Source organism: Hypoxylon fragiforme (assembly GCF_022984875.1).
Source record: "Hypoxylon fragiforme strain CBS 206.31 chromosome Unknown GGS25scaffold_7, whole genome shotgun sequence".
Lineage (NCBI taxonomy): Eukaryota > Fungi > Ascomycota > Sordariomycetes > Xylariales > Hypoxylaceae > Hypoxylon > Hypoxylon fragiforme.
In genome coordinates, this window is record NW_026054762.1 from 2002183 (window position 1) to 2029938 (window position 27756).

General features: G+C 50.9%; 9 protein-coding genes and 1 non-coding gene across 10 annotated transcripts; 5 read left to right on the forward strand and 5 right to left on the reverse strand.

Annotated features, from left to right (window-relative positions):
* Nucleotides 1-1218: 1218 nt before the first annotated feature.
* Nucleotides 1219-2975, forward strand: GGS25DRAFT_515134 (PLP-dependent transferase; the record flags this gene model as incomplete). Its single annotated transcript, XM_049263054.1, has 2 exons — nucleotides 1219-2220; nucleotides 2373-2975. 2 exons carry the CDS (start codon nucleotides 1219-1221, stop codon nucleotides 2973-2975), a joined length of 1605 nt encoding a protein of 534 aa, XP_049114828.1.
* Nucleotides 2922-4369, reverse strand: GGS25DRAFT_499838 (uncharacterized protein). Its single transcript, XM_049261814.1, has one exon. It carries the CDS (start codon nucleotides 3895-3897, stop codon nucleotides 3613-3615), a length of 285 nt encoding a protein of 94 aa, XP_049114829.1. The 5' UTR covers nucleotides 3898-4369; the 3' UTR covers nucleotides 2922-3612.
* Nucleotides 4370-5051: 682 nt separating this feature from the next.
* Nucleotides 5052-7585, reverse strand: GGS25DRAFT_515135 (uncharacterized protein; the record flags this gene model as incomplete). The annotated part of the gene is made up of 2 exons (XM_049263055.1): nucleotides 5052-7237; nucleotides 7291-7585. 2 exons carry the CDS (start codon nucleotides 7583-7585, stop codon nucleotides 5052-5054), a joined length of 2481 nt encoding a protein of 826 aa, XP_049114830.1.
* Nucleotides 7586-9514: 1929 nt separating this feature from the next.
* On the reverse strand, nucleotides 9515-12178 carry GGS25DRAFT_499846 (DEAD-domain-containing protein). The gene is made up of 4 exons (XM_049261815.1): nucleotides 11515-12178; nucleotides 10957-11445; nucleotides 10652-10889; nucleotides 9515-10596 (listed from the first exon to the last, which is right to left on the reverse strand). Exons 1-4 carry the CDS (start codon nucleotides 11709-11711, stop codon nucleotides 10126-10128), a joined length of 1395 nt encoding a protein of 464 aa, XP_049114831.1. The 5' UTR covers nucleotides 11712-12178; the 3' UTR covers nucleotides 9515-10125.
* A 283-nt stretch (nucleotides 12179-12461) lies between these two features.
* GGS25DRAFT_499847 (FCH-domain-containing protein) lies at nucleotides 12462-15433 on the forward strand. Its single transcript, XM_049261816.1, has 3 exons — nucleotides 12462-12926; nucleotides 13007-14765; nucleotides 14824-15433. Exons 1-3 carry the CDS (start codon nucleotides 12882-12884, stop codon nucleotides 15222-15224), a joined length of 2205 nt encoding a protein of 734 aa, XP_049114832.1. The 5' UTR covers nucleotides 12462-12881; the 3' UTR covers nucleotides 15225-15433.
* A 3-nt stretch (nucleotides 15434-15436) lies between these two features.
* GGS25DRAFT_499857 (heterokaryon incompatibility protein-domain-containing protein) lies at nucleotides 15437-18858 on the forward strand. Its single transcript, XM_049261817.1, has 3 exons — nucleotides 15437-15701; nucleotides 15778-15791; nucleotides 15923-18858. The coding sequence occupies exon 3, from the start codon at nucleotides 16125-16127 to the stop codon at nucleotides 18576-18578; it is 2454 nt and encodes an 817-aa protein (XP_049114833.1). The 5' UTR covers nucleotides 15437-15701; nucleotides 15778-15791; nucleotides 15923-16124; the 3' UTR covers nucleotides 18579-18858.
* A 156-nt stretch (nucleotides 18859-19014) lies between these two features.
* On the reverse strand, nucleotides 19015-20687 carry GGS25DRAFT_499859 (uncharacterized protein). The gene has a single exon (XM_049261818.1). The coding sequence runs from the start codon at nucleotides 20187-20189 to the stop codon at nucleotides 19521-19523; it is 669 nt and encodes a 222-aa protein (XP_049114834.1). The 5' UTR covers nucleotides 20190-20687; the 3' UTR covers nucleotides 19015-19520.
* GGS25DRAFT_t74 lies at nucleotides 19058-19155 on the forward strand. The gene has a single exon. It is a non-coding gene; the product is annotated as a tRNA-Ser (tRNA).
* Nucleotides 20688-20812: 125 nt separating the features above from the next.
* Nucleotides 20813-23195, reverse strand: GGS25DRAFT_499861 (Flavocytochrome c). The gene has a single exon (XM_049261819.1). The coding sequence runs from the start codon at nucleotides 22693-22695 to the stop codon at nucleotides 21073-21075; it is 1623 nt and encodes a 540-aa protein (XP_049114835.1). The 5' UTR covers nucleotides 22696-23195; the 3' UTR covers nucleotides 20813-21072.
* Nucleotides 23196-23783: 588 nt separating this feature from the next.
* On the forward strand, nucleotides 23784-27517 carry GGS25DRAFT_376441 (subtilisin-like protein). The gene is made up of 10 exons (XM_049258230.1): nucleotides 23784-24584; nucleotides 24655-24715; nucleotides 24796-24892; nucleotides 24961-25075; nucleotides 25154-26472; nucleotides 26538-26647; nucleotides 26716-26824; nucleotides 26905-26992; nucleotides 27064-27308; nucleotides 27372-27517. The coding sequence occupies exons 1-10, from the start codon at nucleotides 24066-24068 to the stop codon at nucleotides 27496-27498; spliced, it is 2790 nt and encodes a 929-aa protein (XP_049114836.1). The 5' UTR covers nucleotides 23784-24065; the 3' UTR covers nucleotides 27499-27517.
* The last annotated feature ends 239 nt before the right edge of the window (nucleotides 27518-27756 follow it).

Genomic DNA, 27756 nt, shown 5'->3' on the forward strand with positions numbered 1-27756 from the left:
ATATTGTGTGACCAAACGAAGAAAAGCCAGCGATGGTGGCAGAGGCAAACGCTGATTTGTGTCAAATACGCCTCTCGCACGCATCATATCGCGTTACTTTCCTTAACCTCGTAACATCATAGTTTCAGTATATCGAGTGAGCATAATACGACACGATGCTATTCCGACGGCTTGTATCTTGCCTAACCACACTGCCAGCACCACGTCGCAGGGTCTTGACTCGCTTCGCTCGCTTGCAAACTGTCCGTCCATCAAGATTGTTTCACCAAGGTGTATACCTACGCAGAAATTGCGACTTCAACACACCTTGTGATTGCAAAGAGTGCAAGGAAGACAACAAAAAATCAATTTGTCAGCAATGCAAAGCTAGTCCCGCCACCGAACACATATACTGGTCCGATTGGGATGCTGATTGTGGGTTTTATTACATGTTTGAGTCCTTCTGTGCCGCATGCTGCCCACGAAGCGACGACAGGGACGTGTGTAGGAATGAAGCGCTGGAACGGATATATGTTGAGCGGGAGCAGAAACTGCAGAGAGACAAGCGACAGGAGATGATGAACAAGGTGCGAGGAATTACGTCAGTCCGGGAGGTTTCCATTGATTATGCAGTGGACAAGATGATGGAAGCTACAAATCCTCAAGGTGCGCGACGGTTACCAATGCAACAAGTCTCGCGTTGACTGTTTCGACTTTAAACTATGGTTTTGCTGAGTGAAGGGCAACCTGAGTTCGTTCCTCCTTTTTCACATACCTAACCTAGGTAGCTATGATACTGATGAGAATTACAGGAAGCAGATCCTATAGACCTACCCAACTAATGCCTAGTCGGTAGGTAGGTAGGTAGTGATGCGCGGCGGCTACATCTAGCGTCTTATAATCCGAGCTGAGAGGCAAGAGATTGCGATCGATAAATAGAAGCATCTCAACAATTATAAAAGAGTTAGTCATACTATACTATAGCTCTGCGTATGACTAGTGAGAATTTATAGAAATCTCATCTTACCTTCTGAAACTTTCATTACGATTTTTTATTCAATTTTAGTGTGAAGCAGAACATTGAGGACACATACCTATAGATTGCGAGAGGGACTAAATAAAAGGAGTTGGAGATTTTGAACTACCTCAAGCTATCCTTCTACACATCCGTATTTTCTCTGAGTCACAACTGTACCTAAATATAAAAACACCAAACTGCCCCAATCTACCACCTTCACAATGGACGCAGACGCAGACGCCTTCCTAAAAGAATGGTACACCCGCATCCGGGCCCTCACCACCACCACCCCCGCGCCACCTCTCCCGACCGCCACCGCCCTAACCACCGCCCGCTCCTCCCTTCCCCCCTCCTCCTCCCTCCTCACCCCCCTCGGCCCTACCGCAACCCTATCCCACCTCCTCACCACCATCGCGCCCGCGCTCTCCGGCCACAACCTCAGCGCGCACTACTACGGCTTCGTGACCGGCGCCACCCTCCCCGTCGCCGAGGCCGCCGACAACCTCGTCTCCGCCCTCGACAACAGCGTGCAGGTGCACCTCCCCACGCAGTCCATCGCCACCGAGGTCGAGGACGCCGCGCTGCGTCTGCTGCTGCGTCTGCTGGGGTTGGGCGAGGGTGAGGGCGAGGGCGAGGAGTGGACGGGGCGGACGTTCACGACGGGCGCGACGGCGAGCAACGTGCTCGGGCTGGCGTGTGGGCGGGAGGCGGTGGTGGGGAGGCGGTTGAAAGGGGATGATGGCGCACCAACCAGCACAGGCGAGCACGGCCTCCTCGCCGCCTGCGCCGCGGCCGGCATCCGCGAGATCCAGGTGCTGACGAGCATGGGCCACAGCTCTCTCAGCAAAGCCGCGTCCGTCGTCGGGCTGGGCCGGCGCGCCGTCAAGGAGCTGCCGCTCAGCGCGGCGGAGCCGTGGCGGCTGGACCTCGACGCCGTGGAGCGCGCGCTGGCGCAGGGCGAAGCCCAGGGCGTCGCGAGCATCGTCGCCGTCAGCGCCGGCGAGGTCAACACCGGGCGCTTTGCGGTGCGCGGCGTCGAGGAGATGGGGAGGCTGAGGGGGCTGGCGGATCGGTACGGGGCGTGGGTTCATGTCGACGGCGCGTTTGGCATCTTCGCGCGCGCGCTGCCCGAGACGGCGGAGTTTGCGGCGCTGAGGGGGATGGCGGAGGGCCTGGAGATGGCGGATAGCATCACGGTGGATGGGCACAAGTTGCTTAATGTCGTGAGTCCTCCTCCCTCCCTAACCCCCCTTTTCTTTTCTTTTCTTTTTTCTTTTCTCTTCCCCTTTTTCTCCCCCCCCCCCCCCCTCAAGTCTGTTTGCACCTTGCAAACATCCAAAGTTCCTACTAAAACCTCCCATCTAATCTTATCTAGCCCTACGACACCGGCATCTTCTTCACCCGGCTCTCCTCGACCCTGCACTCCGTCTTCCAGAACCCCAACGCCGCCTACCTCTCCACCTCCTCCTCATCCATCCCCAGCCCGCTAAACATCGGCCTCGAAAACTCCCGGCGCTTCCGCGCCCTCCCCGTGTACGCCGTCCTCCTCAGCGAGGGGCGCGCGGGGATCGCCGAGATGCTCGCGCGCATGGTGAGGCTCGCGCGGGGGATCGCTGCCGCGCTCGTCTCGGGGCTGAGCGCGGATTACGAGTTACTGCCACCCCCTCCCCCTCCTCCTCCTCCTACTACTACTACTCATTCAACGGAAGGAGAGGGGGGGGCGTTGGCGCGGAGGGATGGCACTGATTGCATACACATGGTAGTCCTGTTCCGCGCGCGCGACGCCGGCCTCAACGAGGCGCTGGTCGCGAAGATCCAGGGGTCGGGCGAGTGGTACGTCAGCGGGACGAGGTGGGAAGGGAGGCCGGCGTGCAGGATCGCGGTGGCGAGCTGGAGGGTTAGGGTTGAGGAGGACTTGGAGTTTGTGACGACGAGGTTGGCGAGGATTGCGAGGGAGTGGAAGGAGGGGGGGGAGTAGGTAGGTAGGTAGGTAGAGAAACGGTCACCATAGCGAGACGGAAGAAAAGGGGTAGATAAAAAGAGGATTATGGGTTCATGGTTTATATTTTAAAAAACTTTCATTAGATATGACACAGGCTCTCTCTGCAACGATATATATGTCTAGGTAGTATCTAGCCCTCCTTTCAATGCATTGTCGCCTTCTATGACGCGGGATCTATGCTCTTTCCCCGCGGCTATTCTTGCTCCTCTCCGTTTCGAGGAAACTAACAAAACTTTTCCAGAAGTCCAGAATTTAGATGTGAACCTATTTGAGGAGCCCATTGTCTCCTCGATGGAGTTCAGCTCTTCTAAATATCAAGCCTTGGAAAATAGAGCAAACGAACCGGCCCGTAGCCTAAGTCTCTTGATGAGCCTAACCGAGCACTAGAGGATAGAAGAGAAGAGCATAGCTTCTTCTGTTCTGCTCAGCTTTCGTAGCGGCGAAATTAGAAGCCACAGGGGCAGTAAGTAATGGATCTTTAGTGCCTCATCGTGATATCGTAATTCATCCAAGCCCTAGCCCTTTCCTTTCCTTTAATAAGTAGGCAATAACCCCCCCAACCTTAGATACCTCCCCAGCGAATGCATCTTAACACACCTCTTCAGGCAGGCACTCAACCAAACTTCCGCGTCCCCCCCTTCTGCGTCTTAACCTCCTTATCCTTATCCTTCCCCTTGGCCCTGCCCTTCCCAATAATCTCCAGATGCCCCGCGCGCTCGCCGAGCAGCTTCTCCGTCTGCGCCACTAGCCCCCCCGCATACTTGCGCTGCAGCTTGTCGGCGGCGGACGCCTTTTTGGCCTTGGCCACGCGCGCGCCTTTTTTGGGTTGTTGGGGTTTGCCTTTCCGGGCGGTCGAGGTCGAGGTGGGCTTGCGCGGTTTGAGGGCGCCTTGGGCCATTGTTGATGGGGTGTCGGGGTAGGTAGGTAAGTAGGTAGGTAGGTAGAGGGTGTGTGTGTGTGTGTGTGCGTGTGTGTATAGGCAGAGGATTCGGGAGTATAGATGCGATCACAGCTTAGAAAATCGGTTGTTGGGCCGACTCGGTAGCTGATGGCGGGAAAACAGCAAAAAAGGGTCGGCTGGTTCGGACGTCTGATGCTCCGTTCTATTCTTGTGATACTTCTCCTCTTCCTCAACTCGGGTGATTTCTCTTCCAGCCTCAGCAAACGCAAGTGCCTATATACAATCAATAGGACTTGGCTTGGAACTTGCAGTGAGGCTCTGCTGCAGAGCGGTATTCTTAGAAATATGCTCGTTGTTTCTGTTCCTATCTCTGTGAGAAAAACTCGTTGGTGGTGGTGGTGGTGGTGGCGGTGCTTGTTCGGATATCTTTCCGCTGCATATATGTGTATCTTGTTGAGCTGAGATGTGTGTTGCACTGCAGCAGAACAGATGTAACTGTGTTGCACTGCAGATAAAAAAAAATCCAATTACTAGTGGGGATGGTCTTGGTCTTAGTCAGCTCTTTAGCTATTTTAGTGGCCGAGCTAAGCCCCACTACGAGTTCCCCGGCCCGCTGCCGGATGTGCAATACATGTACCTATCCTTGTAGTATCCAGGTAATAGGGCTGTGATTGATGCACCCCATACAATACACCCCATATGGATATCACCCATGCACATCTAGATCTAAATGTGTACGAGCACATCAATGGTACATTTGTAAGTATATGCGTAATAGATCATTTGATATCTTTTTCATATTGCTATCTAGGTAGGTAGGTAATCTAGATACTTCCAAGGCTCCTGTTCCTATAGTTACAAATCTGTGTGAAATGAATTGCTTTTACCCCCTAACTCCTTTCCCCCCCCTACATCTTTCTCATTGGCCCATAGTTCCTACAACCACTCTTGGTTTTACCTATTCAAAGATGAACGCCATTTCCTACAATCCCAAACCTGTACCCTATGGAGGTAGGAGGTAAGTGGAAGACAACCATGCCCCTTTGTCTAAACGCCGTAAACCCAAGTATAATATATACAAAATGTTTGAAGAGAATAAAAAAGATCGTAGATGATTAAAATCGTAGATAACATACACATGACACTTACTTCTACTGCACGTTCAAGTACAAGTCGCCCCCCTTTCTCGTCGGCGTGAGTTTCGGCTGCCATATGGGCGTTTGTGGCAGCGTGCCACTCCCCGCCATCTCAGCGGGATCAGGGGGAGGCGGATGAGGAAAGGAAGCAAGTATCGAGCTCTGGCTTACGCGCTGTGCCTTCCGTTTTCTAGAGGTAGGGGAGAAGGCCAGAGCCGCGGCTTTGGCGTTTCCGATTCGCTTCGCTAATAGCGAACTCGTTCCTGATGCTCCCGTGGTCGGTAAGTCACCCACCTGCTCGCCACTTGAGCTCATCGTTGCCATGCTCAAGGGCGAGTGCCTATGTCCAGGAGCAGGGCGCACACCTAATCCTATTGTCTCGTCGGTCGGCAGTTGGTAAGGCGTAGTAACCAGGTCACTGGACTGTGATCCATATTCCGAGGACCGCGTTCGTAATGCGGGGTGTCCTTCGAGATGAGGCGGTAGAGCCTGACTGCTGGATGTTCGCAGTGGGAGATACACCTCGGAATTGCGGGCCCCAGCTTCTGACTGACTTTCGTAGTGGGATGAGCCGGCTTCAAGGGCTGGACCAATAACCCATTTGGATACATAAGACATCTGTGATCGTTTCGTGTCTAAGGGTTCCGGATACAGCCCGCTATTGCTGTTCGTGGGAGTGGCAGCACTCCTTAGTGCTGGACTGGAATGGTTCGAGGACGAATTTGTGAGGCTTTCTCTGGCTCGGAGCGACGTTTGACTTCTGCGCCCTGGAATCTCCGGATATGTGACGGGGGACCGCCCTTGGATAGGAGGCGAAGGATGTCTTTCCATAACCGTCGAGAGATGCGACTTACGAACATTATCCGGATCGCAAGGAGATTCAGTGTCATACTCAGTTGACGCACAAGTGTTGATTGTAGTAACAGTATCGTGAGACTTGCTCGTGCCCGTTCGAGTAAGCTTGAAACCGTTGTTCTTCCAGTGCCGAAGACTATTATGTGTGGATGCACCTCTAGAACCGCGGCGAACAATGCTGGCTTGTGAATATATGCTCGAGGAACGACTGCGAGTCCTGTTTGCACGGGCTTTATACACGAACGGTGAACGCAGCCCCTCTGGCAACGCAGAAGCTGCTGAAATCGCTGCTGCCATTGCCAACGCTTCTTCTTCCTCTCTTCTCTCTATGGGGGACTTCGTCAATGGCGTATATGTATCGAGTTCCGCGGGGTTTGGAACCTGCTTTCTCCCAGACTGGGGCTTGTACTGGCTTACCACCCGACTCTTCAATCTTTTAGCCATGAATATATTTGTCGCCTCCTGAGCATCGATGCGCGGTGGTAGCAAAACCGGAACACCTTCCCCAACTTCGGCGTCCAAATCCGCAAAAGCTGTGTTATTTGTAAGAGTGCTTGCCCTGTCAGGTGATATTGGTGTGCGCGTTGCAGCTGCTTGTGAGTGTGATACGGGTTCAATATCATGAATGGGGCCCCGAGGATGTAAAGCTGAAACTGGTTGGCCCCGGAGTTGTGGTTGTGATGTGCTTCTTCCAATTATCGACGATCTCGGAGGTATTAGATTTCGAGGAGGCGATATAGCCAATCCAATAGATCTCTTGTTAGAATTTTTCAAGGGATGGGAGTTTGGTGGAGGACTGGGATTGGAAATATCATGATGGTGTACTGGAAGAATGGGGACATTTGGTAGTGGCGCATCGAATCGCGGAGGCCGCGGCGGAGGCCGGGGCTCTGCCTGAGGGTATTGAAAATTTCTAAACGGAGGCGATATAACTAAACCACGAGGTATATCCGACGTGGAAGGATCATCATGTCTGCCCTCATCAGACGATGTGCTATATCCCTCCTCGACCCCTAGGTACTTCCGTCGACGTGTACGTTTTATAAGTAAAATAGCAAATAATACAATCATGACAGAGCCGACAGCGCCAACGACGATCCCAGAAATTTGGCCAGCAGAAAGAGAAGAAGGAGCCACATCTTGTGTACCTGCTGTATCCGCCTCTGTTGTTGTCGGACTCGTTTCCGTTTGAGTAGCTGTGGTTGTGCCCAAAGAAGGCGTCATGACGATTGAAAGTGCTCCACTATCTGAGCCACTTGCGATAGTAGCTGTTAGGGTGTCATGTGTATTGGGTAACGTGTCTGGCACGTTAGAACACATGAGGTAGGCACTACGTCTAACAGAACCTAGTTATCATAAACATGGATGCTCATCATGGGAAGAAGAGCTCTGTACTTACTGCTCGCGTCATTTGCGTCACACAATCCCAGGTCTGCCTCTATGCTAATGCACTCAAGTGCACCTTCTCCGATGGTATAACCAGAGTTGGTCTTCTCTGAGCATAGACATTGAAGGGTCGGGTTTGATTTGCAATCTGACGACGGGTAACTGTCCTCTATGAAGGACTCCAAGCATGACTGGGCACATGTCGGTACGAAAGCCTTGGTCCCGTCATCGAGCTGGATACAGGCAGCAAGGCTGGATAATATTGTAATCCATATGAAAAGGCAGCGAGTAGAAGACTCGAAGGCCATCCTACTCCAAATTGTCTTTCATGAAATGTCAGTATCAGATGTTGTACTACATCCAGAACCAACTAGTATTCTGGTTTTCATCTTATGAGGAAGGAATATGAATTCATTGAGGGTTGGAAATTATTGATGACGTCTAGAGGCCTCCTCAAAGAAATCATAAGGACGATGTGAATAACATGTTTCAAGAGAGGCCATTTGTGATGTGATGGCCTTGACCAGGGCTATATGGTAGGGGAAATATGAGCTGACTAACCTATGAGAGAAGCGCTTAACAAGGCCAATACCCTAGCATGATGCTTCCACGCAGCCCTACTGAGGACGAAAGAGACTAGGTTAGTGAATAGGAAGTAGGTAGGAAGTAGGAAGTAGGAATAGAGAAACAGGGTAGGGAGCAATGCGGGATGAAGTATCCGTAAGTACTTAGAAAGAAAGAAATACCACCAAAAAAGACAGGAAACGAACATGGAGATCATATGAAGGAGACTAGGTGGCATGGAACAAACCCCATTGGGGGCTCGTAACATACATATATGACGGCCTTCATAACGGTCACCATGCATGTTTGATGGCCTTATCAGCTATTAGCTAGGTAAATTGGCAACAATAAAAGGTAGCATTCTGCAGTTAAGCCCAACAAGACTGGAAAGATTAATCCCGAGCGAGGATAGAAGCGAACCGAGGGGATGGGCCGCGGGGACGACCATGGCGATGCTTGCATGTATGTATGTAGACATTAGAATGCGAGTCATAAAGTACCTGGTTGCATTTGCATTTGCATAGGTAGGTAAATATGTATGTAAGGTACTGCGCCTATGATTGTAAGCTATGGATAGCTACCAGGTATGTAGCTGTGTATGTAGAAGAGGTGTGAGTGGTGCAAGTAGGATGTGGTGAAAGGAAAGAGGAAGGATCAACAAACCAAATTCTTATTGGACAATGAGTTTCTCCTTCGGGCTTCCGGGTGTATGGTGGTACTGGCCCAACCTTAGTATAGACATCATCTTCAGGGGCTAAGCCTTGGAGCTGTTGGAGGAGTTGGGGAGGAGGGTGGTGTTGTAGAACGTGGGCTGTGCCAGATAGTGCTACCGCGCGCCTAACCAACAACCCCTGGCGGCTCAGATCCAGGTACCTACCTATATGTACCTAGGTAGTTATGGCTTACACACATAATCACACATTACTACTTACATACACAAGGCAGTATGTATATGCAATTCATTCTTGCTGCGCCATAAACTTCAATGTTGTGTACTCTCCAGGTTCGCGATTGATCTGAATGTTATTTATGTCACGCCTCTTCCGTACGCCATGGGCAATCCTAACGTCTGCAAGCTAGACAATTGAAGGCCGAGATTCCTCTGCTTCTTAATTGATCCATATATAGCTCAGATACATACATCATTACCCTACCCATTTGTAGTACCTATCGACATATAAGCTTGATTATTGATATTCTAACCTCATCAACTTACATGCCTGCCTAGGTAAATACCTCAGAGCTTGTAGTAGATTCGTAGATACTAGATAGGGGACCTGCTGTAGCTATACCAATTCAACCTCACCATCACCGTGGCGTGCAGCATCATGCCACGCCGCTGTTGTCCAACCCCAATATGCTAGAATAAGCTGCACTCGCCTAAGCTGCGACAAAAAAGCTTTCACATAAAGGTCTAATAGTTTCAGACATACTTGACCTACTGTAGAGCCATCTCCTGACATTTGGTACTTAGGTAGGTAGACAGTTGGTTCCCCTCGCTAAGAGTCTGTATACGACGATAGATGTATTCGTGGACGGCGCATCCCTTTCATCAGCCTGTTTCCAACGTTTTCTCAACACCCTTGGCCCCTCCTGTTAACATCAGCAAGCAGTGATTTCTTATCGTACGATTTACGGGATGTTAGGTAATAAGAAATCGCAACACGTTATCTGTTAAATTTCACACTTGAGAATAATGTTATGTTCATTTACCTGCTTTCTATCGGCCCAGCAAGTCGGTTCCCCCAAATCCTAATAATACTAGGTAGTATGGATTATACCCGGGTGTCTTGGTACGAATCCAGCACGTGCCCGACGGAAAAGGAATCCTCTCACGATATCCTTCTAACTGTGCTTAGCATCATGGTGTGCTATACTTTTTTTTGGCACACTCTGAAGCATCCATGTTCGCTCTGTAGGCTTAGGCTGCATCCTGGACTAGACTCTCGTCAAAGGGATAGGAAGATAACATGGAAGAAAACCCACAGAAATGATGTTGTTTAAAATATTGTGATTCTTTTACTTTGCGTGTTGGTATCTTGCTCGTCTCCTTCGCTACCTAGTAACTAACATCTCCTTTTGTTAAAAGGGAAAATCGTTGGTTGCCTTTTTAGAAAAACAGGCAATGCTAACAAAGCAATAGTTCCGCTCAGTCGGTACATTTTCTTATAACCTGTGCCTCAATCCTCACAAATTTCGTAGGCCCTGATGTCGCATAGCTCAATATGAGAAACCTAATGTGCTCTGTGTTTACCTGGTAGGTTCCAGGCTAGAATCTCGTCTCTTAGCCACTCGGAACGAACTCAGCTTGGGCTCGACTCGACTTGATAATTCTTTGGACCTGCAGCTCCGTCTCATCCCAGTCATCGGGGGCCAGTGCCACCAAATCAATTCCGAGATCTACGGCAATAGCGTTGAGAGCATCGTAACTCTTCTTGTCGGAGATGAAGGTGATACTGACACCGACCCGGCCGAAACGGCCGGTTCGTCCAATACGGTGAAGATATGTTTCGGTGTCATGCATGCGGTCTCCCGCCCCTTTCATTGGAATATCATAATTGATCACCATTGACACCGTTGATACGTCGATTCCTCGGGCAAGCACATTGGTAGTAATAAGGACCTTGGATCTACCAGATCTAAATTCTTCCAGCAGTGCATCTCTCTCGCTACCTTCGTAGGCACCGTGCAAGACGGAAACCTTGTGACCATCGTTCGTCATTCTCTGCTGAATTTGTGAGGCACTCTCTCGGGTCTGGAAAGATTAGCATACGCCGCACACATCAACTGTTTGGGTAGAATGTGCATACCTTGACAAAGATGATAGACGAGCCAACATTCATTAGTCCGTATAGCTTACATAGAATGTCGTACTTGTCAGCTTCCGAAGGGCAATCCATGTACATTTGGGAAATGCCCTTGACTGTGAGTTCTTGCGTCTTAAGTTTGATGACATTTGCGTTGGGTGCGAATTGAGTTGCATATTTCATGACCTTTTCAGGGAACGTAGCAGAGAACAAAAGAACTTGAACATCCTTAGGCAACATCCTGAGAAAGATGATTAGTTCCCAAGACCACGCAACTTGCTGTCATGAGGCTGAATAATGGCACTCACTTCTTTACTCTGGTACATTGGTCGCCTAGGCCTTGCTGGTCCAACATGTTATCAGCCTCGTCGATAACGAGAACTCGTAACTGGGATACATCGAACTGGCGTCTCTTGATTAGGTCGCTAACAGTTCCTGGAGTACCGACGACGATGCTCTTATCAACGCGGCCAGTATCACGTGGAATGGCACCTGGAATGGCAGCTACCACTGGTAGATCTGGTATAAATTGTCCAATCTGTCCAATGACCGTCTGTATCTGACGAGCCAACTCGCGGCTAGGAGCGAGAAGTAGAGCCTGGGGTTGACTTGGCTTGGTGGCATCGACTCGAGATAGGACTGTGGTAACGAAAGCGGCTGTTTTGCCTGTTCCTGATTGTGACTGGGCAATCATATTGCGCGGAGGGTCGGAGAGCATAAGTGGTAGAGCCTTTTCTTGGACCTTGGACGGTTTCTGAAAGCCTAGTGCCCGGAGCCCCTTAAGAACATTTTCAGGCCTACCAAATAATAATTAGTATGCCATGTTATTCCTCTACCCTACTTTGCTTCTGTAATGCTATACTCACAATCCTAGCTCGTCGAACGTGTGAACAGATCCTAGTGGGTTGTCGGTATTGTTTTGGATATCGCTAAGCTGAACCTCGACATCGTAGTTGTTCTCCAGAAGCTTGGAAGCCTCTTCGGCAGGCTTCTCAGCTTCCACAGCCACAGGTTCACTCGCTTGAACACCTGGTTGGGTGATGCGACTCGCGAGATCAGCCATGGTGAAAGAAGAGGATATGAATGTTCGCGATGATGTTGACTTCTTTTAACGAGGGTATTCGTTGGCCTAGGTGATTGCGAAAATGCTGCTAGGTAGGGTAAATTGTAAGAAGGGTGTCGAGTCGGTCGATACGAAGTTTGTAAAGTAACGAGAGGGGCGATTGCGCACAATGAATGAAGCGCAAGGGAAAACCCACTAAGGCGTCTAGATACCTAACCTTAACTAGTGGGTTACTGCCTAGTATAAGACAACAATCTTGTGAAAAAGGAATCTTTTTATAGTGGTTTTAGGTAGGCAGATGTTAAGCCAGTAACCTACAGTAGTGCGATGAGTTGGTTAGTAAGAGAGTTTGTCGCATATAGCCTGCGCTTTTAATATTTCTATTTTTTTTAAAAAAGTTCTGGTTTGATATTTGAATTGGTTGGTGGGGTCACAACCTGTTAATTGACGTACTTGCTTCTTCAGACAATGAAGCTTCAAAAAGTTATGTTTGAGGAAGGCGGGGTTACGCGTGCTAGGATGTACATAACTAATGTACAATACTAGTAGTAGTAACTACATAGGTAACATAGCATTTAGTACCTATTTGTAGGTAACTTTACATGTACACGCATATGACATCTACATTGATGATATTTGCACGTACAAATAACTACATATGAATTCAAGTTATAGGCACCCATGAATTATACACTTTATGCTTTAATATTAAAGAGATGGAGCAATAACATCGCATATGTCCAATGTTTACGTAAGTGTATATTATGTGCATAAGTACTTTGAAGGTACTCAAGGTTTAATTCTGTACCGAATAACCGTACATGTAACTTCAAGATTAACATTGAAGGTCCGTCCCTGTTCTTGGTGGCCTTGGGTACTTCGTAGTTAACTGGGCGCAAAGTGGGCTGTGCTAATAATTCGTCGCTCTTCATTTCTCCAGTCTCGTGCTGTCTCCAACTCTCTTTTTTTTATTTGCATCATTCTCCATCTTCATCCCTCCCCGGGACCGCAACAATAACGAACAGCGACTCTAGTTCCATACCTTACGTACTCATGTAATGGCCTGTTTATACGGCACCTGCGCAACTAGTTCATCCCGCATATCCAACAACTCACACACACCCGCTGCTCTTGTACCTGCATGCTTGACGCCATTGCTTCTCCATTGCAATGGCTGAGGTGGATGTTGCACCGACATTTGGCTCTGAGTTAAAGGTATCTATGCCTCTCTTCTCCAGCCTATTATCTTCTTTTTCATGGAGCCACTAAACTAATTCTCTCCTCGTTCTATGTAGGATGGCTTCAAACCTGCTAGTGCCTGGGTTGCCAATGGCATCACCTGGCTCGACGATATCCAAAGCTTCTACCGAGAACGTAGTGCCATCGAGAAAGAGCACAGCGCAAAGCTCAATGCCTTGGCTAAAAAGTATTTCGAGAAAAAGAACAAGAAGTCGACTAGCGTGAGCGTTGGCGACACGCCTGCTATGACACCTGGCTCCCTCGAGAATGCTTCCCTAACCATATGGACCACCCATTTAACCACCCTCGAATCGATAGCCAGCGAACACGAGAAATACGCAAACGATCTTGTTCAAAAAGTGGCCGAACCATTAAAACACTATTCTGGGAGGTTCGAAGAGCTCCGTAAGCGTCATGTTGAATATGCCGCAAAATTAGAAGCCGAGAGGGATGCTTCCTATGCTGACCTTCGGAAGGCGAAGACCAAGTATGACGCTGCATGCCAAGAGGTGGAGAGTAAAAGAAAGAAGACAGAGTCCTCCTTCGATAAAACCAAGGCGCAGAGCCAATATCAGCAACAGCTGCATGACATGAACAATGTCAAGAACACGTACTTGATAGCTATCAACGTTACCAATAAGCAAAAGGAGAAGTATTATCACGAATACGTTCCTGAAGTGCTAGACAGTTTGCAAGATCTCTCGGAATTCCGGACTATTAAGCTGAATTCGCTGTGGTCTACTGCGGCGAGTCTGGAAATGACAATGCTTCAGCAAAGCAACACCCTCGTTGACCACTTAGCCCAAGAAGTCACGCGCAACCAGCCACACCTAGATTCTATGATGTACATCCGACATAACATGGGTTCGTGGCAAGAGCCGGCCGACAAGATATTCGAACCTAGCCCCGTATGGCACGATGATGACCTTATGGTCACTGACGAAGCAGCTAAAGTTTTTCTACGCAATGTATTAAACAAGTCGAAAGGCCAGTTGGGAGAGCTTCGACGAGAGGTTGACAAGAAAAAGAGGGAAATCGAGGGCATTAAACGCACCAAACAGAGGATACGCGAGGGAACGGAAAATAAGGACGAAGTACTTGTCGTATCTCAACTTTTCACCATGCAGGAAGAGCTACATCAAGTCGACTGCAAACGACTGACGGCCGAAGTAGAGACTTCAACCATCACAACGACAGTCGGTGATGTCACACTTGGGGCCAAAAACCACAATTTCAAGTCCCAAACGTTCAAAATACCAACTAATTGTGACCTATGTGGCGAAAGGATATGGGGGCTGTCTGCCAAAGGTTTCGACTGCAGAGATTGCGGCTACACATGCCACAACAAGTGCGAAATGAAGGTACCTGCCGAATGCCCTGGCGAGCTGTCTAAAGAGGAGCGTAAGAAATATAAGGCGGAGAGACAGGCAGCAGCCGGAGCTCTGCTAAAACCCCCAACCGGTCCACCGGAGCACGTCGCAGAGTTACCTGTTCTGAGTCGATCTAATACAATGAACTCTCTAAGCTCCGGATATGCAGCCAGTGCGAATCGATCAATCAGCGGCCCGGTGGGAAGCCCGCGTTCTCCTCCTGAAGAGGCACCGCCAGAACCTTCTGGTCCAAGACCCCCTGTAAAAAAGAGTCGCCTTGTCGCTCCACCACCTACCGCTTATATTAGTGAGCTACCTGGTAGTTCGGTTCCGACTAATAAGACACCTGAACGAAAGGGTAAAATGTTGTATGCGTTCGAAGCGAGTGGAGATGGTGAGATTTCTGTTCCTGGAGGACGTGAAGTTGTCGTCCTTGAACCAGACGGTAGGCATCCTATATTTACATTCCATTTTCGTTGGTTTTTGCTCACAAATTATCACAGATGGAATGGGCTGGGTGAAAGTCCGTGCTGGATATAAAGAAGGGATAGTTCCCGCGACCTATCTCGAGGTTTTCCCTGAGCCTATTGCCCCTCAAGATACTGGTTCCTCGTTGAACAATCGTCCGGCATCCACCTATTCGAACTCGGGCTCATCCATCGGCACGGCCGGCCCAACGGTCAAAAAGAAGGGGCCGGCAGTTGCGCCGCGTCGGGGCGCCAAAAAATTAAAATACGTTGTAGCTCTGTATGCCTACACAGCACAGAGTGATGTTGAACATAGTATGTCTGAGGGCGAGCGATTTGTGCTGATTAAGGAAGACCCTGGCGATGGCTGGGCCGAAGTGGAAAAGGGGGGCGTGACCAAGAGTGTACCGGCAAGCTACGTACAAGTAGCAAACTAACCGAGCTCAGCAATTGGTTTACGACTTGAAGCTGGCACATGCTTCACTATTGAAATACTAGGTGTAGCCTCGATTCAAGGTCCACAAGCCATCAAGTACCTGGGTAGACAGGAGGTCAAGGCACTTGGATTGGCGTTGGATACTTGCAAGTCGACATACCTTACATATGTAGAAAGCAATGCTAATGTAGTGAAAATATTCTAATCCTACAGCACCGGTACCAGTACCATGCGTGATTGTTATTGAGGACCTAATGTGTAATGTCTAGAATAATGAAACGGACTGCTAGATATCTAGGTAGGTTCACCAGAGCTGTCGAAGTAGGGGGTTTGGAAACTTCAACTACCTAGCTACCTCCTTCCTACCTCCCATTTGTACCTAGGTACCTAGGTGCTTTGCAAGGTGTGTATAGATTTCTTTACCGAGTTCATGCGCACCTACATGTGTCATGAATAAAACCAATCTTCTAAAAATAGCCTCGGAGACGAGGAGTTAGGTACATAAGCTTCTCTTCTATGGATAAATACGGTTATAAAGCAATGGGCTTAGGTACCTAGTCTAGCGGTTCTTCGCATGCATGAGAATCAGCATAACTAGGTACCTAGGTAGCTTGCATATGCGGGATATCACGTTGGGTATAGTCGCGGAGGGAGATGTGTAAAAGAAAAAGAGAAAAAAATAAAGGATACAGCGCATACCAGATTATGGGTATAGGTATGTATGTACATAGGTGGTATCAATGGCCTTGGGAATTCCAGGCAGACGCTTATTTCTTACGGGCATGCGATGGAGGTACATAGCCCACTGGTTCCACTTTCGCCCCCCCCTCCCCCCTGAAACTTGAGTATGCATAGGTATGTATAAGCACCTAAGTAGTCAGGTAAGTAAGTAGGTAGCGAGATGATAGTTCAGCACCTCCAGGCTGGGCATATTCCTATACTTCTATCAACGATACTATCTATCATCTTCCTGGATCTTCTTATTCTTTCCAGGATGGAAGGGTGCCAGGGGAGCAAGCTCAGCAAACCAAGTCTAACAAGACGTCCTATCAAGATCAAAGACTTCACCTACCAGCACCTCGCGGACGGCGAGTTCCGCCTCCTGGCCATCGAGCCGGCAGACAACCTACAGTCGCCATTAAAGGCCAGACTTACCCACGCGTCGATGACGGCTCCGCCCAGCTACCACGCGCTGTCGTATACCTGGGGCCCGCCCGACCCCGCCTTGTACATGCTCTGCGAGGGGAGCCAGATGCGCATCACGAAGAGCCTGCACGACGCGCTCTGCCAGCTGCGGCGCCGGGATGAGGCGATCACGGTGTGGGCGGACGCGGTGTGCATCAACCAGGCAGACGACGCGGAGAAGTCGAGGCAGGTGGCGCTGATGCGGGAGATCTACGCGCGGGCCTCGTTCCTCTTCATCTGGTTCGGGCACCCGGCCGAGCCTGACGACGCGGGCTTGGCATTCGAAGCGCTGGGGACCCTCGAGGAGATATTTCTGAGGCACGCGGGCGCGGATCACCTGCGCCTGCCCTGGCCCGAGGAGCACGGCGCGAGATATGCGGAGTGGGGATTGAAAGCAGACGAAGACATAATCGGATCCCCCGATATCCGCGCCGAGCATTGGGAAGCCCTCGGGAGGTTTTACCTAGCGCCGTGGTTCAGCCGCGTCTGGATCTTCCAGGAAGCCGTCTCCTTCGGCGGCGACCCGGCGTCGCACATGACGGTAGCGTACGGGGCGCGCAGACTGTCGTGGGATACGTTCGCCAAGGTGACGGGCGGGCTGTCCATCTTCAGCGGTGTGCTCCGTCGGTTGACTACCGCAGCGGGTCTCGCGACGCAGGATAAATTCCCCTGGTTCATCGTGCGGGCGATACAGCTGGATCGCAATAGCTACACGGTGACGGTCCCCGTGCGCGATGGGGTTGGCGTCGGCGAAGAGGAGGTCGTGGCGCTCCTGAAGCCAGGGCAAGGCGCTAAGCTGTGCGCGCTGGTTAGCGTTGAGTTCATTCACGGCGAGGAGGGAGGAGAGCCTGAGACTGGAGCTGCGCGACAAGGAAGCATGCGCCGAGTAATTGAACTTGTTCGCGATTCGGCCGCGAAACTAGACCTGGCGCCGGTCAGATGCACGATCAAATTCACATCCGACTGTTTCCGCACCACGGGCGGGATCAACAGCTTCCTGTTCCACCACCTCAATCTCGGGCGCCGGCTGTTCAGCACGGATCCCCGGGACAAGCTGTTTGCGTTTTACGGCATCTTGCAGGATGATGTAGGGGCCAATGCTTTCCTGGTGCCCAACTACGGCAAGAGCGTGGTGGACGTGTATATCGACATCACGCTCTACTTTATCCAGCGCGAATCATGTCTCGATATATTCGAGCTTCTCTACGACCAGCCTCGCGGCGGCTCTATGATGGCGATCGCTGGCCTGCCGTCCTGGGCAAACGACTGGACGCAGACGGCGGAGCTGGAAAAGTTCCACACGACGGATTTTTCGGCCGGGGGCTCCAATTACCTAGGCATGAGTTTTCACGCGCAAAACCTCAGACTGTCGGATGACAGGAGGAGGCTAGGTCTACAAGTGTATCCCGTCGGGACGATATACTACCACGTCCCGCCGCAGGACGAATACACATACGAGTACATCCGCTCGATGACCGAGTCGGGCAACTGGCCGTACGAGCACCGGCAGCTCGCCGCGGACATGGCGAAAGAGGCGGGGATTCTAGAGCCGATGTTGGACTACTTCCAGTACATCGACTGCCTGGGCCGCATCAAGCTGCTGGAATCCACGTTCACGTCGGCGTTCGACAGCAGCGAAGACATGGCAGGGCTGCCGCCGCCAAGCAAGATAATCGAGTACTACACGGGCGAGACGCTCTACGAGACGTTCTGGCGCACGCTGGTCTGCAACCTCGATAAGGAGGGCGCGCGGGCAGGCGACTGGGTCGCGGAGGCGTTCCAGGCGTACCACGACGCGTACGAGCACCTGTTCCAATCGGACCGGACCGTGGATATCAGCAAGGAACAGAGCGAGCTGAGCCGGAAGTTCCAGATGGAGCGCGATAGGTATACGCGGCGGCGGCGGTTCTGCGTCGCGAATACTGGGTTCATCGGGTGGGCGCCGCGGCGGGCCGCGGTGGGGGACACGATATGCGTGATCCCGGGGGCGAGGACGCCGTATGTGATTAGGGAATCTTGCGAGGAGAAAAATGAGTGGGAGATTATTGGCCATGCGTATGTGCATGGGCTGATGGAGAATGTTGTGGAAGATAAGGATGTTGGGCTCACGGAGAAAGGCAGGGAGTACTTGGGGCAAGACACGCTTCCTATTGATATTTGGCTAGTTTGATGGGAATGGGGAATTGGTGCTACCTACTGCCTTCTTTAGGTTGTGTCCCTTCTTAGATAAACTGAGGTATTTGACCTTAGGCGGTGGCCCTGACATCGCATATTCTACTTAAGGCATGCCTACGCCTCAGGATTTCGTGCCTAGATTTTAGGCCCAGCTGTCTTACATAACATCAATGATGATTATAACAGTCAAGGAGTCCAGTCGGATTTTTTGACGCATGATGAAAGCTGTTGACGTAGTTTAGTTGAAGACCCTTTGCGAATTTGAGCAAGTCAAGTAAATAAATAGATGTGCCAAACAGCTTCGGCTACAATCGGGCGAATCTAATTTAGCTGCATGATAATAGGTGCATACTATGATATCATAAGGTCTAGTCTAGGCACCTAGCAAGTAGGGCCGACTATGAGCATATATACGCCAATGGTGTGTCAAACTTTCAATCAAGTCTGAGTCATCATGCAACTCACCTCTGAAGAGGCACTTTGGCGGAGTGGTTAACGCGATGCCCTGCTATTGCCAAGATAGCCGGTAGGCATTCCCTTCGGGGGCGTGTGTTCGAATCACACAGGTGTCGATCTCTATTTTCATTTTTTTTTAAACGATTTCTCTTCTAGATATTTTGTCTACTTACTTTTCTCATTCTTCAATGTTTGTCCATGCATCCCGAATTATTTGTTAAAAATCAAAATCAATTAGCAGATATTTCTACCTGAACTACTTTTTGGCCTGTAGGTATTCAGCGATCGACAATTATGAAGCTGAATTAAGTAACGGACACCCCCAGAATATCTAACTCCTAGCTACCTATCTAGAATTGGTTCCCGACCAGACTCGCGATGATAATATTATAGAGGGGAGATAAATACTGCAAAACATTGTCTTACCTCCACCCGTCTCTTAGGATGTAGGTTCATCCATACCCGGACACTTCCAATTAACCTAGCTCGGAACATCACAGCACTTATCCACCTTGATAAAATCCCACCTCGTCCCATTCCCACTCGTCTCGACCAGCGTCGGCCCACTATCACTAATCGCCATCTTCATCAGCGTATCCTCGTGCGGCATGAGCAGCACGTACCCGCCCTCGTGATGCCGCCTGACACAGAACGACTCGTGCGCGAGGTGGTGGTTGCAGACGGCCCAGAAGTTGCCGTTGGCGTCGTGCCCGATGTAGGTGGCGGACACGGGGCTGCGGAAGCCGAACCAGCCTTTCGCCTCCGCGCAGATCCAGTGCCAGCCCCCGCGCTCCCCCACGTTCTCGTGCACCACCAGCTTCCCCTCCATCAGCGTGATGTACCGGGTGCCCTCGTGCTCCCGGATCGCGAACGCCTGCCCCGCGTGCGGAGACGTCTCGGCGGCGGAGGAGGACGAGGGCACGGTCCGCTGCGAGGTGGAGCCGCGCGAGCAGAGGCTGCGCGCGGAGCTGTCGCGCGACAGGGCCGTGGGCGTCGGCGTGCGTGTCGGCGTCGCGATCCCGTGGGTTGTCGGCGTGAAGCAGTCGACCTCCGTGTTGACCGATGGGTACTGGCGGGGCATTGGACTCCCCCAAAGGTCCTTTGCACTCTGCCAGGAGTCCTTTGTATTCGTCGACGAGTCCTTAGACATGATTGATGTGGAGCTGTACAATGACCACGGTTCGTGATTTGTCTCTTGAGTTTGCGTAGGTATATAGGCCAGCCTATAGGTAGGTAGTAGGTATGTGGGTGGTTTTCTCTTTTGGTAGAAAGTGCAGTGGCGGTTACAATACAACAACTTGAATATGTGCTTAATACCTATGTACCACTACTCGGGTGCTGCAAACCACAAGAGAATTCAATCGAGTCTATGTAGGTACCTTCAATGTTTCCTTTACCACATATATGTACATTTACTGCCGTGGCCCAACTGATACATAACCTGTGCCTCCCCTCGGACCAACCATCAGCAAAGTCACATTGCATCCGTCAAACGGTGGCGCTGGCTTTCAGTGGCCCACGTACAGGTACATGTGTGCCGGCCTGCTTCCGTTTATCTGCAGGTGGGCGCGGGTTGCGTAAAAATTGCATCACCGAACAATCACTGAAGCCGATGCAGATATCATATCATCATGGCGCACAACGCTGCTGCACCTCCTCCGATATATGTATGTCTTAACTACATACACATATATCAAAGCACCTACATAAATAGTGCGGATGCAGCCGGCCTTCATATTAGATAGAGTCTGTGACCGTGTGGCCTCGGCACATGCTTAGGTAGCATTGGCCTTTTGAATTGCCGTTTCTTGCCAAACGAGATCCGTACATATGTAGGTAGGTAGTACTAGTAGTAGATGCATGTAACATTCCTGTCTTAGAATTATGATAGGTACATATTTTTTATTTTCATCCAACTATCTGGATACCGTACCATGCCTCTATACAGGTGTAAAACACTACGCTTGCACCTCTATCCATAACCCCCGTGACCCTCCTCCATACTAGGTACCTTTGCAATTTCCGAATCATTATCATACACCCACAACACTCTTCGCAGCCTCCGCTCCCGCGATCCTCCCAAACACAGCACACTCCAGCAGCGACGACCCGCCCAGCCTATTCGCGCCATGTATACCCCCCGTGATCTCACCCGCAGCCCACAACCCAGCTATCGGCGTCGTCTCGCCCCCCTCCTTCGACCGTAGAACTCTTGCCTGCGTATCGAACGCCACGCCGCCCATCGTGAAATGCACCACCGGTGTCACGGTACCCACGCACACCTCCTCGTCGCGGTTCGCCTCGCCAGGGGGTAATCTCCAGTGCCCGAACGCTTTCCGGCCCAACGGATCGACGCTTTCGGATTTAGAAGACGATGCAACTAGGGCCGCGTACTTATCCACAGACGCGATGATTTCGGGCGACAGGTCCTTGACTTTCTTCTTCTGCACGAGCCCTTTCCAGACGTAGAACCCGATGTGCGACGCCGCGACCTCGCATGCGCCGGGGTCGAGGAGCAGCGTGACGTCCCACTGCCGCGTCGAGCCTACAGTCGAGTGCTGCATCGCCATGATCGCGTCGCTGACGACGTCCCGCGTGTTCAGCTCGTTGATGAAGCGCTCGCCGGTGCTCGAGAGCAGTATCCCGCCTTCGCCGCGCAGCGCCTCCGCGGCAAGGAACTTGTACGCGGAGCCCGGGTCCTTGGGGTCCACGAACCCCGTCGGGTGGATCTGCACGCTGTCCATGTCGACGAACGCGGCGCCGAGGGAGGCGAGCAAGCCGTGCGAAGCGGGCCGCGCCTCGTTCGTCGACGGCATGCCCGCTAGATCGGGCCGGTGCTTCGACAGCAGCCCGTGCGCGTCGCCGGCGAATCCGCCCGCCGCAAACACCACCGCCCCCTCGAGCTCCTGTGCCTCGCCTTCGGAAACGTGGTAGCCCACCCCCTTTACCGCGTCATCGCTGCCGGTAAGCAGCTCGTCGACTTCCGCCGAGTTTTCTAGCGAGAAGTTCGGGTTCGCCTTCAGCTTCTCGAGCAGCGCCGACACTATCGCCGCGCCGGGCGGCAGCTTCCCGCCGCCGCGATGCGTCCGTGGGACGGAGTGGCCGCCCAGCTGTGCGACGACGCTAAGGTCGACACTGACCTCGTCCGCGAGCCAGTTCACGGCGCTCTCGGACCGGCCCGTCAGCAGCTCCACCAGGGCCTTGCGATCGACGCCCGCGGGGCTGGCCTCGGTGAATCTGCGGCCGGCGGAGCGCACGGTGTCGGCGTAGAAAGTGTCGTCCTGGGAAATGCCCTGCGCGTGCTGGAACCGGGTCCCGGCGCCGTTGATCCCGGACGAGGCTTTGATGCTGTTCCCGCCCGGCTTGGGCGCGCGGTCGAGCATGCGCACCGATGCCCCTGCTTTGAGCGCCTCGTAGGCGGCGGAGAGCCCGGCAAGGCCCGAGCCGACCACTATAACTGGTTTCTTGGAACCTGACGCCATTCCGGTGGTTGAGAAAGGGTTGTGGTTGAGTTTACCGAATATTATGGGGATGCGACTTAGTCTTAGTCCGGTAGCGAAGCTCGGTCGGAAGAAGACCATGCACAGGATTGCGGTAATGAAGCCGATGGTGAAAGATATCAATATAAGATGCAAGCGACTTCGTCGTATTCTCATGTTTCATTCGGGGAGAATGAGTGGAGGAGAAGGCGAGTGAATGGATGGTAGATTGGCCATTTTAACGAGTTGGGATACCTTTTGGTAAGGTGGTTTACTTAGGTTTGGCGGCGGGCTTGACGGAGGTGCTGATGACCGATGTTGTCGTATGATTCTGATGCCATCGTATGATGTGTGGAATGAATATCGAAAAGCATCGAAAAGCACCGCATTTAGTAATTGCCGGATTGTGGTGAATGTGTAACTAACTTAATAACTCAACTTATAACTAGGTCATTTTACCACGTTCTCAGTTCTCATCTGTAACTAGTTATCGTGATGGGAGGATTATTTCCGTTATGCGAATGATTGTTGCGTTTGTTTGACGTTAAGAAAATCGATAGTCAAACATTTGGGAAATAAGAAAATCAATAGTTAACTAAAACATTTGGGAAATAAACAAAAATAGACAAAAATAGACAAAAATAGACACGGCATGGCACCTTAAGCTGCACCTTCCAATAGGACCAATACACCTTACTACTATGTAGTAAATATGTATTGTACGACGTAGTAGTACCTAGTACCTACTACCTACATGTACTACTAGTACTATTAAGTTATAGCAGGTAGGCACGGCCAACATCGAATACGATCGATCAGAGATAAGCACCAATGAGATCATACTAATTATATCAATTAAGGTTGTTTCCTTCAATTGTTCCCGACTTCTCTTCGTTTTAGATCTCTGCCTTATACTCCACCCCTTCATTTCATATCCTTGACATCCAAGCTAGTTAAGCTGGCAGGTTACATACCTTCCTAGGGTATTTTAGTAGAGTAGTGCCCACTGCCCAGGTGTTCTCGTCTGGTCTTTATGGAAGGTAACTAGTTAACTATAACTATCTAAGAACATTAGCCTGTCCAATAGGTCTCAAATGTCTGTTGTTTCGACCTAACCTTGCCGCGTTCGTTCTCGGCACTTTATCGAATACGACGGCATCGTGTAGTAGAAGACCCGTCATTCTAGGGCGCCTCACCTAGATAAGGCATGCCCCGGATCACCAGCAAGGGGTCGCCCCGCTGTGACAGGAGACGACAGCTACAATGTAGGCCTTCCATGCGACATCATTGCGGCATACTACATATGTACTAAAGGTAATCCACATCCCAGGTAACCTATTATACGGTGTTGTAGTTTGCTGGGTATAACCTCAATGTAACCTGGAAATACGAGATCGCGTCAGGTCTTGGCAGACATGATCTACCTCACTCTATCCTCGCCCTATTCAGCGGAGATATAAGGCTGCCTGTAGTCTTCTCACTCCCATCATGTATCCTCTCAAGCTTCAGGAATACCACTTCCCTTGTGCCACTCAACTATCGACAAGATGCGTGTAAACGCCTCCCTGTTGGCCCTGCTTCTCGGCGCCTCCGACAATGTTTGGGGTGCCCAAGTTCCCTCGCGTCGTGATCTCAATGAGACCGCGAAGCTCGTCGATAACCCCACGCCAAGACGGTTCATCGTCGAGTTGAAGTCGCGCGCTCAGCGCGCCCATATTTCCTCGAAAGTCGCCGGGCTTTCCGGACTCCGTGTTGTCAAGGAATTCGACTCCGACCTCTTCCCAGGAATGAGCATTCAATGCGACAGTCATTGCGATGAAGAGTCGATTACGAGCGCCCTCGACGCGGATGAAGATGGCCCTGTGGTTGCATCAGTGTATAAGTCTTCTATCATGCGTCTCCTGCCGCATGCGATAGAGGGTGAATCTTATAGCGATGATGCGGCCGCTAAGAACTACTCAGTCCATGGCTCAACGGGTGTCGAGAAGCTTCATCTAGCCGGCATTATCGGAGAGGGAGCTACGGTTGCAATTGTTGACAGTGGTATCCAGTACACTCACCCTGCAGTAAGATTACCCGATGGATGATAAAGTAAAGAGTAAACCAGTTTGCTGATAAGACTAACCCCGTGTACAGCTTGGTGGTGGAATCGGACCCAACTATACTGTTATTGGTGGCTATGACCTTGTTGGCAAAGGTTAGTCTCACCCCCCGTTGCTCAATGCCAGTTTCATTACCATTCATGCAAGCACTACTAACCCATCATCTTAATATTAGATTGGCCCGACGTCCCGGCCGAGCCAGACAATGATCCTATGGACGAATACGGCCATGGAACTCATGTTGCTGGAATTATTGCTGGCAAGAGTGACCAGTAAGTGAATCTTTAAGCTGCCTGGTATATTGGCGAAATACTGCTTTCTCGAAACTAACATGGCCTAGATTCGTCGGTGTTGCCCCTGGTGCCAAATTGCTCTCCTTTAAAGTCTTTGGTGATACTGGCTACTCAAATGAGGAAATAGTCATTGAAGCGTTTCTCAAGGCTTTCGATTCAGGGGTAAGCAGATCAACCAATTTTCATGGTGCCCTATGATCCAAGACAGATACGAGTGATAGAAACTAACTTCAATCGTAGGCCGATATCATCAGTGCCAGTCTCGGAGAGACCAGTGGCTTTACTTCCAATGCTTGGGCTGTGCTGGCTTCAAGAATGGTGGAGCAAGGCGTGGTTATTTCTATCGCCGCCGGTAACGATGGCGCAAGTGGTCCATTTGATGCTAGCAACGGGGCGTCAGGCAAGAATGTTATTACCGTAGGAGCTGCTGAGCCGGGTGAGTTTCCTGCCCAAGCTTTCTCGGCCGACTTCAACCTCGACGGCCAGTCAAACAAGACTCAGCTTGCCTACCTACCTACCAGCACCGCTTTCCCCAGTACCGTTTTGGGCTGGCCTATCAGACCAGTGACGCTCAACGCTTCCGTGGAAAATGACGCCTGCCAGCCGCTACCGGCTGATACCGCCAGCTTCAATGGGTCCATCGCACTGGTGAGAATTGGTGGATGTACCGCTACTGTCAAGCACACCAATATTGCGGCCTTCGGCGCTCAGTACATCTTGTTCTATAACGATGACGGATTCTACTCAACATTGTCTAGTGGCAATACTACGGGTCTAATAGCATCCGTAGAAGAACGCGCAGCTGCAGCTATCATTGAGACCATTGTCGCGGGTGGCAACGTTACCGCCTCATTCGATATCACCACTGGCAATTACGTTGGATTATACAATTCTGGAGGTGGGCGCCCGACCAGGTTTACTTCATGGGGAGGTACCTACGATCTTGCGCTTAAGCCCGACGTCGTTGCACCGGGTGACAAGATCCTTTCCACGTATCCGACCAACCAATACCGAGTCCTCAGCGGCTCATCGATGGCAACCCCCTATATTGCTGGAGTCGCAGCCTTGTGGGTTGGCAAGAATGGTGGGCGTGCAGCTCATGCATCGGATCCTGCCTGGGCCAAGCGTCTGACTGCACGCATTATGGGTACAGCACGCGCCGTTGCGTGGGCAGATTGGGCCACGAGCTCTGCCGACTATGGGTTCTGGGCCCCCGCCGGACAAGTGGGTGCTGGCTTTGTCGACGCAGAACGCGTTCTTGGATACACTACTGAGCTCGGCTTCGAGGGTCGTAAGTTCGAGCTCAACGACACGACGCACTTTGCGGGCACGCATTCTGTGGATATCATCAATCTTGGCACTGAGCCTGTCACGTACAACTTCTCGCTGCAAGACGCTGGTGGCTACGATGCTTGGCTTCCTGTTGTGCCGGGCAAGCCGCAGTCATTTGTCCCTGAGATCAAGCTGTACCCTGATGTTTTCCCCGTTAAAATGACTCCTGGAATTACGTTCCCAGAAGGAGTATTTACTGTCGGTCCAGGAGAATCGAAGACAGCTGAGTATGTATCCACTAAAGAATATTTACAAAAGGGGGTGAAGTGGCTGGCTAATAATGAGAATCTAGATTTACTTTCACGGCTCCCACAGGACTTAACGAGAGCAGCCTACCTGTTTACAGCGGCAAGGTCCTGATCAGCGGTAGCAATGGCGAGGAGCTAGGTGTTCCTTACTTTGGTAAGCTATACCCCGTCTAGTCCCAGGCATGGGCATATCTTATTCTTGTACTAACCACGGGAAAATAGGCATTGCATGCGATCTGAACCAGACTATCTCCAACATTTGGGATTACGGTTCCAGCTTCCCATTCCTGAACTCAGGTCTTTCCGACACCAGGATCGCTCAGAAGTCGAAGTAAGTTCCGACCCCTTCTGATACTTGCACTCATCATATGTGCCACTTCCCAAATGGCAACGCTGACATTTAGTTATTAGCTTTACCTTCAACTTCTCTAGCGACTCGCAAGACTTCCCCAAATTTTACAGCCAATTTGCTTGGGGCACGGAGGAGCTCCGCTGGGACGTACGTTTGACCTCCCCATCCAAGCTAGAGTCTTCTGATCATTCGATGATATTGTTCTAACACGCATACAGATTATGGAACCCGGTTATACGGAGGCAGAGTGGTCCTACCCACCTGTCGTCGGCGCCAACAAGTTCCTGGGGGCTGCTACAAGCTGGAACGGCACAGGCGAATCAGCCTATTTCATCGAAGGAAGGGACAACGAGGATGATATCTTCCCGTTCCCGGTCTTTGACCAGGCGCGCGATAAGCGAGGCATATACTTCTGGCTGGGACGATTCGCTAACGGTACCAACATTGTGCCGGGCGTGTATCAGTGCGTTTATCCCCTTATTTTACACCCGTATCCTACTCTTTGCTAACAGTTCTGGTGTTACAGGTTCCGTATCGCTGCCCTAAGAGCCTTTGGCGACCCAAAGAGCTCATATGACTGGGATATCTGGGCGACGCCGTTGGTGACGATACTGCCGAAGAATGGCAGCAATAGCACAGTTGCTTCGCGATAGGTAGTCCACCTCTTTGTATAGATGTTTTTTTCTTCTTCTAGGGATTAGTATGGAGTATGAGGTATGGATGGGTGATATATCGATACGTGGGTACGTAATGAATGAAGTAATTAGTTAAGATGGTTGTGGCATGGCCGTTATCGTCTGGCTGTGGTTTGGAAGTATGAATAGGTATATATAGGTAGAACCTAAATCGGGTTCGAATGGGAGTAAATAGTAAACGAGAATTTATTTTACCTAACTCCCCTTCTCTTCTCT

Excerpts from the sequence above, each read along its gene's own strand:
- GGS25DRAFT_499838 (XM_049261814.1), bottom strand. The coding sequence starts at position 3,897 with ATGGCCCAAGGCGCCCTCAAACCGCGCAAGCCCACCTCGACCTCGACC.
- GGS25DRAFT_499846 (XM_049261815.1), bottom strand. The coding sequence starts at position 11,711 with ATGGCTGATCTCGCGAGTCGCATCACCCAACCAGGTGTTCAAGCGAGT. Across the intron at positions 10,890-10,956 it reads CAATGTACCAGAGTAAAGAA|GATGTTGCCTAAGGATGTTC; the intron begins GTGAGTGCCATT and ends CATCTTTCTCAG. Across the intron at positions 10,597-10,651 it reads CGTCTATCATCTTTGTCAAG|ACCCGAGAGAGTGCCTCACA; the intron begins GTATGCACATTC and ends TAATCTTTCCAG.
- GGS25DRAFT_499847 (XM_049261816.1), top strand. The coding sequence starts at position 12,882 with ATGGCTGAGGTGGATGTTGCACCGACATTTGGCTCTGAGTTAAAG. Across the intron at positions 12,927-13,006 it reads CATTTGGCTCTGAGTTAAAG|GATGGCTTCAAACCTGCTAG; the intron begins GTATCTATGCCT and ends CGTTCTATGTAG. Across the intron at positions 14,766-14,823 it reads TGTCGTCCTTGAACCAGACG|ATGGAATGGGCTGGGTGAAA; the intron begins GTAGGCATCCTA and ends AAATTATCACAG.
- GGS25DRAFT_499857 (XM_049261817.1), top strand. The coding sequence starts at position 16,125 with ATGATAGTTCAGCACCTCCAGGCTGGGCATATTCCTATACTTCTATCA.
- GGS25DRAFT_499859 (XM_049261818.1), bottom strand. The coding sequence starts at position 20,189 with ATGTCTAAGGACTCGTCGACGAATACAAAGGACTCCTGGCAGAGTGCA.
- GGS25DRAFT_499861 (XM_049261819.1), bottom strand. The coding sequence starts at position 22,695 with ATGAGAATACGACGAAGTCGCTTGCATCTTATATTGATATCTTTCACC.
- GGS25DRAFT_376441 (XM_049258230.1), top strand. The coding sequence starts at position 24,066 with ATGCGTGTAAACGCCTCCCTGTTGGCCCTGCTTCTCGGCGCCTCCGAC. Across the intron at positions 26,473-26,537 it reads GGAGAATCGAAGACAGCTGA|ATTTACTTTCACGGCTCCCA; the intron begins GTATGTATCCAC and ends ATGAGAATCTAG. Across the intron at positions 26,825-26,904 it reads AGGATCGCTCAGAAGTCGAA|CTTTACCTTCAACTTCTCTA; the intron begins GTAAGTTCCGAC and ends TTTAGTTATTAG.